An 11,276-nucleotide genomic window follows, 5' to 3' on the forward strand; every position below is an offset into this window, starting at 1 on the left:
AAGAATGATGCTTCCTGATACCATTCCTCAAAAACTTTGTGGGGAAATACTTGCATTCTCTCCTACTTATTCTCTCTTGATACTGCCATAGAGTCTGAGAAAAATAATATCTATACTGGCYTATGCTTGTATCGGCAATGCTTTCTTCAGCATCCGTGCAGAATACTATCTGGTAGTCAATTTATTCAAGGGCAGCACTATGTGTTTTAACAGCTTAAAGCCAGTAAGACTGCAGCAGCCATAGTTTCTGACTGTGTATGGGGATCAGTGCAGGATAGGTGTCAATGTTCTGAATACTGTTAAATCTCCTGTATCCTGGGGAATTTGTGATGAGAAAACCAGTRCACCCTGTTGACATAAATCAGGTGAATATCTTAGTTTAAGAGTATCTGGCTTAATACATACACTTACCTCATACAGGTGGGTGTTTATTAAAAGTTTCCGTGTAGCTTTAAGTCARTCTTTTCAATACTGCCTAGCACATTGCCTACTGAAGTCAGCAAGTTTATCTACATTGGCTCAAACTGACATTGCATTCAATCCAAATTAACCAGAAGGAAATTGCTATTGCAGTACAACTCTTCACCAACACAAGTAAAAGATTAAACATTTTCACRAAAGTGCCCATGAAGTGCTTAAAAAAGAGCAAAGGTAGCAATTTCATTCCTTTTCTAATCACYCTGAAATGAATACATATTATTTTGCTTTTAAGATTTAACAGTTTGGCTTTCTTTGGTTTGATAAGAGCTTATAAGTGTCGTCTTAATTATTCAATTGCAGTTTGCATTTATTTACTTACTTTCTAATGTGAATACTGTGCTCTAATAGTTGTGGCTATGTCTGTCAAAAACAAAGTGATCTTTGCTTTGTTTGCTCTTACATGGCTTTTATTTAGCAATTGCTTCCAAGGTCATAAGGAAAACCACATAATAAAAGGTGACATAGACTAATTTGTACAGTTTATTTATTTACTACTGTTTGTGCTTTGCGACTCCAGTTTTCCTTTACTGCCTAAAGATCTAAGTCCAGCTGTTCACTGTGCAGATAAAACTCAAACTGCTGTTGACTTGTTTAACATTCCCTTCAAGTATTTTCTTTTCTCAGAGGTAGCTTCTGTTGATCATTAAACTTTTGAGTGGTTTTGATCTCCCTCACTCCAGTTCTCTGCAAGATTTTATCGGATGTGTTCTGCAGATAGCAAGTATTTATGTGTCTTGTTGAGTGGTAAGAAGAATAATATTCAGTGCTTACGTAAYATCCAATAATATTTGCTTTACATATTAATTAGTTTCCATCTTTTCACCATGGGAATTTTGCCAGTGATCTGAACTAGAGACAGACTYGAGCCTTACCGTTTGGTATCTCAGAGAATATCCGTAGAGCTACCTAAGTGCTTCCTATGACGTGCATGCTTAAAGCATTTAGCTGGATGAAAGCCAGTGTTTTCACCATTTTTTTAGTATTGATTCTTCCTTTTCTAATAATGCATCTACAAGACAGGACTAAATTAGAAATGGAATGAAATGTTTAAGTCCATGCAGCAAATACCCAACTCCTAACCCTCTCAAAGCTATAAAACCTTCTTATTTCTATGGGATTTGTGCATTCATATCAAGAGGAAGCAACAYCACTAAATCTCTGAGATAATGGGAAATTTGTGTTTTACTGCCAAATTGCCCACATAAAAGAAAATACCAATTCTGGCAAGTTTTTTAATGCTTTACAATAATCTCCTCTTAATAAACTCCTCTTACAATTTAAAGAGTAAAACATGCTAAAATTCTTTCTGTAGGAAGCTACTCAATTTTAATTTTGTTTAAYAGATGAGTAGTTATATATCAAACAACAGAAAAAGCATACAGTACCTAATTTAAACTATGATGTTATTTCAGAGATTCTATTTAGCAGTCTCTTGTCGTTGTTACCTATATACTACCTATATACTTTCAGTAAATAAAGGGGAGAGGAAAGTTTTGCTGCTGGATTCGTGTGTGTGTGTGTTTGTTTTGATAGTTTTCATACTTTCTAGAAGATATTCTGTAAAACTGAATTTGTATGTCTGGATTCTGGCAGATAAGAAAAATCAAAACATTTATAGAGGGCTTAAAAACTAGCAAAATATTTAGCGTAAGGTCATACCAATTTTTATGAGAGGCTGTTCAATGGGTAGTGTATCTGGAAACCTTGCAGCTGCACAGCTGTATCAGTGGTTTGATTGTAGWCAACTTCAAGGGCTCGGTCAGGTTCCACAAGCAGTCGGTTTGTCCTCCTCTTCTAGACAGCTTCAGCCAAAGGAAATKCTTAAGATACTCCTCAAAGCAAACAGACTTGTAGGGTCTGGTCCTGCGCGTATTACAGGACCAAAGATAGGCATGTGGTTAACATCATTTGAGTAAAGACAATGGTGATGTTAAAGGAGAGCAAAGATGTAATGGCTGCGAGACTGGGGCCTTCAGCTCAGCATTAGGAGAGAGCTTCTCTTCTCTCAGCTACGTGCTAAAGACGATGGTGAGCAGAAATCCACAGGAATGAGATTTAGAAACTAATCCCCAGGCACTGCAGTTCATTCTTAGAAAATTTCCTAGAAGTGATGCAGCTAAAAATTTCTGCTATGATTTCCATGTTTCCTTAGGTCTGACTAAAATCCCAAGAGTAAAACTGACATAAGGAATGTGATCTTCTAACCCTTCTTATTCTTAAGGAAAGGGTAGGATATAAATCCCTTTAATCAACTCTGTCATCGCTCTGTGAGATCATCATGCCCCTAGTCYATTTCTCTAGATACATATCTGCTTGTTCAAAAGAGGTTTGCAAGCATATCCCATACTGTTTATCCAGACTTTTGCCTAAGGCTGATAAAGGAGATTTCTGTAGTGTGGTTTGTAAAGATATTTAATTTAAATAAATATGGTTAACCCTTGTGATGATGTTTATTTGTAACTATTCTATGTTTTGGAATAGGCATTGATAAGTATGTTTTGTTAAACAAACCTAATGCAGAAAGGAAAACAAAATACTTTGGCAAATTACTTTCCAACATACTTTCCAAAATATTTTTGGTTTGCTTCTAAATAGGTTCCATCAGTCTCCTAAAACTTACCTTTCACCATTTCCAAATATCTCCTTCACAACCAGTGTAAGTTTAGGATAGCAGAAGACATAGTCATTATTAGTGAGGAAAAAAAATGAAATATTTTAATACAGTATTTAGATGTTCTGATAATAAATATATTTCTCTAAAATATCACTGGAAAGAGAGCTTGATCTCTGCATAATCATAGTGTAGAGGGGCTGTATTCTAGTGAGGTCAAAGTCCACATGAAATCAACAGCCAGGTAGAAAACAGGCTTTGATTCTTTATTCTCTATGCCACACTCAACCCAATGTGTACGAAGTACAGTTTTTAAATTGTTGAAACTTAAAAGATACCGTCAAAGAGAATTACATTTGTCTCAAGCTGACTAACAGTGCATCCATGGAGAAAAAGGAGTGGGAGGAAAGGCTATCTAAATGCTAATAAATCTTATTCAAAGAGACTCGTTCAGATCTCTGATGGCAGCACGTGTCCTGTGGGACAGCATACCTGTGGGTATTCTGTATTCATTAAAGCTCTTCAGTGGACCGAAAGAAAACACCAAATTCAAGCTTATTGATACAATCCTCCACCTCAAATACTGATTTCCTAAGATGTGGACCATGAAAATTGATTAAAACTATTGACTGTGATAAACGAATAAGCAATTGTAGTAAGAACTCYAACATCATGTCTGAAATGGTAATGAGTGGCCTTGACGCCTTAACAACAAGGGGACCAGAGTATAACCAAAGGCTAGAGCTGTCTCCTTGTCAGCCTGCCAAGAGCTGAGAGAAATAAAAACGAGTAGATGCTTCTGCTGACACACAGGATTACTGCCAGATACTTGAATTGTTTTTGGTAAACAAAAGAGCGCCTTCAGCCGTCATGGAATCATTTGCATTTCATCAAATAGTCCTTGATGAAGATCTTTTGGGGAAATATTTAGATTTATTGAATTTTATCAAGAGCAAAGAAGAAGGAAGTTTCCTCTCCTCTTCCATGAAACGGTTCAGGAAGGTCGCAACTTATCCAGACAGAGGAAAATCTATGTGTACTCCCCTCCCCTGCYCAGAGAGGCATCTACTGCTTCTTAGGAGTACACCGCCCCATCACCATCCATTTGAACCCCCTGTATTTCATATCTAATGTTTTCCAGTTTGTTTCACTGATGCCATTCCACTCTGCATAAAAAATATTGTGGGARCAGTGAATACAATCTAGATCTTTTAACTCTCCAGTGAATGCCCTAACTAATATGCTATGAAGTCATCTTCATTCATTGGTTCAATAAATGTTTAAACAGAGCAGAGTCAATGTCACACAGCAGTCTACCCCCAAAATACTTTATAGCATAGTCTTCGGGACACACTGGTAACAGATCCAGGTTCAGTTCACCGTGGGGCAGGGAAGAGCTTCAGGTGCTAAACTCAGGAATAAAAACAAGATGGGATCATCATTGCTTTGGGAGAAGGACGCTAGGACTACCTCTTCATTTTTATTGCTGTGGTTGAAAGTTACTCAACTGATTTCTTACTTTCCATGTTAGCAAAAAAAAATAATTTGTTAGTAAGGAATTGTTCTTARTCCTTTTATTTTTTWAAAAAAATTATTTATTCCTCCCTTCCTGCCTAGCTATTCCTTCTGCCTTTTGACATTTAAGTAAGTCTTTGAACCCTATCCCATTTCATTAGTGAGTTGTGCTCTTCCTTTGTTTATTTCTTGAATTTCTCTTCCCTCTCAAGTAAAAAGTAATTTGTCTCGTTGTTAAAAAACAAAACAAAACAAACTTCTRAATTCCTCCTCTGTGCTTCGCAGTAAATTTTGTCTTATGCATGTCTCTTAACGGCACCCTCACTTTTATCTTTATCTTTACAAGATGTACAACTCAAGTGTTACCAAAAAAAAAAAGAGAGAGAGAGAAAGAGTAGTACCACAGTATTACTAACATGAATTAGCAAACTGATAGCATGCCAGTGTTTCCAATTACCATGAAGAATGATGATGCTTGATGACAGTCCAGTTATAAATCACCTAAAAGAAGACTATTAARCTTTACTTGCAATCCCAATCTAGAGGAATTACCATGCAAGATATTTTTCATAAAGCAAGTTCTCATTCAGAAGCATAACACATTAAGCCAAAGAGTTAAATACAGATTTCAGAGAACAAACAGCCGCTAGGATAAGTCATTCATTTCCCAACACTGAACAGTGCTAATAACAATGTTGTTTTCACTGGATCACCAATGTAGCACTTAAACCAAAATTAAACCCTGAAGCTGTCAGGGTTGCAATTAGAGCTCTGTATCTTCTTAGAAAGTTATTTCCTTTGGACAAAATGAAATCTAGAGCAAAGACCCCACACGAGTCTCTGACATACATAATCTTTCTGGCATCTTTGTCACTTACAAATATGAAATAAAACCCAGATATCTTAGATATGAATTGGGATGACTTCCATTAGAATTAAGCATTAAGGCGTCAACATCAGCATCAGCATCACCTAGCTTTTACATGGAGTTAGAGCACCGATGCTCGCCACTGCAGTCCAGAGTGTCATGGTGTAGTGGAAGTTGTGGGCATAATGTTCAGAAACATATATATCATGGCCTGCCATCTCTGCTTGATCAGTTTGAATTCAGTGTTACAAGAATGAAGCTCTTGGTTTTCCTGTGAAGCATCTGTTCTTTCTCTACTGCAAACAATGTTTTTATGCTCGTCCACTCCTACTATAAAGTTTCAGAATCTCAGCAGTCACTTTTTTGTTTTGCTTCCCCTGTTTCCCTTTGCAGAAGGTAATAATGCTCTTGTCCAGTATTGATAGCTCTTTTTCCTCTCTCTTTCCAAAGATCCTCCCACTGGTTTATTGTTTCAGAACCAGGACCACTTTAGGAGGTACCTTACAGTGAAATCCTTCTCATCCCATCAAATCTGATCTTGAACAGGCTTCAAAAGCTTTACTATCTGCATGCTTGCTTTCATTTCTTTCTGTTCACTACCTGCAGGCTTTACGTTATCACTCCATTTATAGTGTTTTCTCATTCATCTCTAAACCCTCTTCAGTGAGGTCCTGCATTCCCTTCTTAGTGCTATTTCCATTTACTTATTGTAAAATGACMTCCTTACTTCATTTAATAGGGAACCTATCACCTATGACGTATCAGAGCAGTGTCACGACTAAAACAAATTTTGCAATGTCTCCCATGGTGCATCAAATCTGAATTWTTTTGTTTATATGCATAAACTTCTTGGAGAAAACACCACTATACAAAAGAGTATGTAACCCACTCTTTGTTTTAGTCCTAAGCATATTGCCAGATAAATAAGTAATAATAATATTRCACTCAGACATGTTATTAGCTGACTGCATTTCAGTCAGCTGTGCAGCACACATTCCAGGGCTAGGAGAGAAGATTTTATCTCAGTTTTGTTACTAACCTACAGAAGTATTTTAAGGAAGAAATTTTAAGATATTTTATTTCTTTACTACCTTTTTATTTATTGATGTGTTACAAAGATAACACAAATTCAGCTACAGTAGCTGAATTGGATTTTGCTATTTCCTTTGCCTTGCTCCGCACTTCCTCTCTAGAATCACAGTAAATAATTACAAGTGTCTAGGATGCATATCAGTAGTTAAGGTGTCAGTAATCAAAATTTATCTAAAATACTGCACATATATCCAGATTCATAGAATAAGTCTAGAAATCTTCCAGATCCTGTCTTCTATCTTTGAGTCGTACTTCTTATATACCACTTTTTATTTTAAAAGTCATTCTGTTTTCATTACCCACCCCTCTTTCGCCCCCACTATGTTTTTCTCCATTATTTCATCTCCTTTTTGCAGCCTACCTTACAAAATATATTTTGCAATTTTTTAATAAACTGCCTATCTTTTTATATCTCTAGAAACCCATCATTTATTCCGTTGCTGTCCTATAYGTACGTGTTTGAGATAACTATAAATAGGAGTACCCAACATCTTTTTTCAGCTGCCTTTTTATTTTAAAGGACTCATGCCTGCTGCCTTCCAGCCAGTGTACTGTGCTACAAAGCATGGCGTAATCGGATTCACACGATCGATAGCAGTAAGTATGTGTTTTCAAAAACAGTATCAGCAGCTCCTTGGGAACATGCTAAGTTTCTCGTGTTYCCTCTCTATTGTCACACAACTGAAACCAATTTCCTTAAAACGAAAGTGCGTGAAGTAGCAGAGGTTCCCTCCTTTTTGCTAGGCGAACCCAAAGATGGAATAAGTAAGGCATGTGTGGGTTTATGATTGATCTGAGGTTTAGGGGTCATGGCAGGAAGACTCTGAGAAGTAATTTAAGGACAGTGAGAGGAGCCCCAAAGCCCTAAACTCTTATTCAAGCTTTAACATTATTTTTTCACAGCTCTATGCCAGTCATTTAACAGTCATACTGATGATGTTTTTTATGATGAATAGGTGCTGAAGTGTGCAGAAAGTGAGTTCAGCACAAAAATGTGGCCTATTACTTATTCTTACTTTTAGTTAGTATGCTAAAAAAAATGCAAAATGTCACATTCAGGATGGTACATGTTGGATGTTGTACAAACATAAAGTAAGTCTTAGACTGTGACTCCAACATTTTTTAGTTAAATTCACAAGATGTATGAGAAAATAAATTTAAATGCATCAGTAAGTAAGTATTAGTAGTATTAGTAAGAGTATTAATAACAGGCTAGTTACATCTTCAGCTTAAAGACAGCCTGCTTACGTAAGATTTCCAGTTTAATTTCCGGAATAAAGATTCATATTTTACTCTCCCTATCGCTTTTTCTTCTTTTTAAAAAAAGATGTAGTTAAGCAGATCAGTATGAGTAGTAGTCGCATATCACCTGTTAGCCACAGCATGAACCTGAAACCTTGTTTTCCAGTTTTATTTTTTCATAATATTAATTGTTACATTATAAGTTCAACAACAAAAGGTTGCAGGAAAATGAGAAGAAATGCTGTCTCTATGGAATGTGAAAATATTGGGGAGAGGAAGAGTTTACCAAACGTAAAAAATTATTATACTTACCAGTGAAGACGGACTGCCTAACACTGGGCAGGTATAACACAAAACAGCTAGGATTTCAGTTTCTTTTCTGCTCCAGACTTAAAGGGCAGGTTATCATATCATGAAAAAGACATATGATTTACATAATACCAGAGAAGAATCCTTTTAAATTGTTAAGATATATGGAATTTATTGTCGAACAGTTATAGTTGTTCTGGGGCACAGATATCCCAGCTGTGGTTCATAAGTTAGACATAGCCGTGTCTAAGAAAGTTCACCCAGCATTCAGGCTTCTCCTGTGCTACCGACATGCTGATGCACATCCCCACATCAGCACAGGCCCACCATTCCCCAGACAACTCATACTGCTKGCTTTCATTAGGTTCCTGAGCTGTTCTTCCCCAAAAAAGGAGAAATAGTATGGAGGAAGGGATACAGATTCCTCTAGCAGCAGAAATCCCCTCCAAATTCCTGCCTGGAGGAAAGAGTTTTCCTGGAGTTCACAGAAACTTTTTTATGTGGATGTGTTATAGTCCAGCAATCCTGTGTGATAGATCCCTCCCTTAACTGGATGAAAGGCCAGCTGGAAAGGTTTAGTTTTACTATTACCGTGGTAGAGACTGAATCCAATCCCTGTTGAAGCAAAGGAGATAAATGCAACCTTAGAGTTAGGTCTTAATTTGATTTTGATTTTTTTTTTTGGTAAATAAGAAAGTTCTTACACACTGGAAGCATAGAGTTGGGGACTATTTTGTCCTTGTTTTTGCATAGGAGAGTTGTATCATTTTCCTAGAATACTGTTAATACTAAGAGCACTGATAACAAAAGTTTTAGAAAAACAGCTGTATAGAAAGAATGATTACTAGAGAAAACATACTTCAAACTTAGTTGTTGCTRCTGGTTGTTTTGTTTCAACAAAATTGCCTAGCAGACAAGGATGTAAACACACTTGATGATAAGCRTTCTTTGGAAAATTACTTTCACAGTACTGTTTAAAATGATGATGGTGAATGCCTAACTTGTATCTCTTTTCTAGCTAGCTGCTAGTATGGAAAACTATGGTGTGAGACTCAACACTATTTGCCCAGGGTTTGTCAACACACCAATTCTTCAGTCAATAGATAAAGAAGAGAATATGGGACAATACTATTCATACAAGGATGAGATCAAAAATATGATGCAATTCTATGGTGTGATGGAGTAAGTAAAGTTAGATACAGCGTTCTTTGCCCTTTGTAAATGAAGAACAACCATGCACAGTAGCACTTGCAGCTGATTCCCTGTTCCCAGTAAAGCACAAATCAAGTTCCTGGGCTAAAGATTGTTTTTAATAGCCCTCGGTGGACAGTTCTTCCATAAATCTGTTTAATCAAACTTGTTAGGAGATGCAGAGGGCCGTTTGAATTGGGTTTCCATGCAGTTTGAAGTGAAAGAGAGAAGTCAAACAACTGACTGAAATAGTTGATAAGAACATAGTGACCATGGCAGATCAGACCAAAGAGTTACCTAGCCTATCGTCTCCTCTTTCCAATAAAGGCCAAAAGTAGGCACCTAGGAAAGTGTATAACCACAAGATACAAATACACTAGATTCTTTCTGGAATGTTTTCTGAGCCCCTGACAATTAGCCACTCGGACACTTCGGCACAAAGGAAATCACGCAACTACGTTGTATTGCCCACCCTTTTTCAGATGTCWGCTATACTGCACCTATTGACCACAACAAATTGCATGTGACAAAATTCTCCTCACACTAATTTATATGTCAGTCCTGTTACTGCAACAGGATAATTCAAGCAAAGAGCTGCAGAGGACTGTGTAAAGATTACTTCTGTCCAGTGCCCTGACAGAGAAAACTTTGATAGAAAGCCCAGAGGCAGCTGGATGTCCACAGGGATTTAGCAATGACTAGGGCAAACAAATGATGATTTGTGAAGTTGCAGCTGTACGTGTGTCCTGACTGAGGAGACTGAATTTCCTTCCTGAAACACTCATCATTCTTCTGCTTTTGTTTGAAATAAATTTCTTCAAATAGTAGATTGTTTTATTTGCAGGGCATATACATTTCCACTGAGCATCTTTACTTGTCCTTTTCACATGTCCTAGTATGCCACCATTCTGAAAAACATTTTTTTTTCTTTTTAGCCCATCATTAATTGCCGAGGGACTGATAACAATAATTGAAGACGATACTCTAAATGGAGAAGTCATGAAGATTACAGCATCACAAGGGATTCATTTTCAACAATACAACCAATTGCCTTTTTCATCATCAAAGAGATAAAACTATTTGTTTTATGCTTTTTTTGCTTTTTTAAATATAACTTTTGGAAAAGAAGTATTTTTGGAAAAATGTTAATGTAGAGCAGTGATAGTATTAAAACAGTTGCAACCAATAAATAACAAAGATGGAAGAGCAAATCTGACGTGGGATGATGTTATCATCTTATTTTGATTCTATAAACACTAATAATAGGTTTTTACTTTTTTTAGTAGAATAAGCACACTGCTCTGCAATTTTTTAATTATGCACAAATAGGGGTCAGACTTTTCCTTTTGGTAGTTCTGTGCAATTATCTGATCTGCATACCCCAAGCATATTTTGGTGGACCTGATTTACTTAGTGTAATTCCTCTTACTGTAATAAAGGTGTACGTATTTGCATCCTGAATTCTTTATGTCAGGAATTCAGTTTAGGCCTCCAGAACACAAGTATACCTACAAGGAGTCAAGAATATTTTTTGTCCTTATATGAGTATGTAAAATATAACAAGAGGCAAAATTCTCTTTCCTCATTTATAAATGCAACTGATGTTGTACGTCATGCAAGAAAGTACAGATTTTTTCCTCTTGAATTTCAGTTATTTATAAAATATTTTTAAAATATTTTTTCTTTTATACATATATAATATATATATATATATATGAATTTTCTGTCTTTGTATATACAAGGATAAATACTCTGGCATTGCTTCAAACATCTATTTAGTCATCTTTAAATCTCATTTTCTCAAACTATAAATCTGATTTCTTGTCTTGATTGATTAAAAATCTCARTTAAATCCAAAATGCTTTGTTTGTTTGGTACACCTCCATTTTGTTATCACAATACTTATCCTTAGCCAGAACATCTCGTATCCTATAACAGCAAGGAACTAAAAAAAAAAAAGAAAAAAAA

The 11,276-nt window shown here is 36.2% G+C and overlaps 1 protein-coding gene across 1 annotated transcript in view; it reads left to right on the forward strand.

Annotated features, from left to right (window-relative positions):
- Positions 1-11,075, forward strand: part of HPGD (15-hydroxyprostaglandin dehydrogenase) — a 28,619-nt gene extending 17,544 nt beyond the window's left edge. The window contains exons 5-7 of the mRNA XM_085311399.1: positions 7,087-7,163; positions 9,136-9,299; positions 10,244-11,075. Coding sequence (XP_085167525.1) covers positions 7,087-7,163; positions 9,136-9,299; positions 10,244-10,382 — 380 coding nt within the window. The 3' untranslated portion in view covers positions 10,383-11,075. The remainder of the gene's footprint in view (positions 1-7,086; positions 7,164-9,135; positions 9,300-10,243) is intronic.
- Positions 11,076-11,276: the final 201 nt, after the last annotated feature.

The sequence above is a fragment of the Rhea americana genome, unplaced genomic scaffold, assembly GCF_003343005.1.
Source record: "Rhea americana isolate MKP2758 unplaced genomic scaffold, rheAme1 scaffold_34, whole genome shotgun sequence".
NCBI classification, from domain to species: Eukaryota; Metazoa; Chordata; class Aves; order Rheiformes; family Rheidae; genus Rhea; species Rhea americana.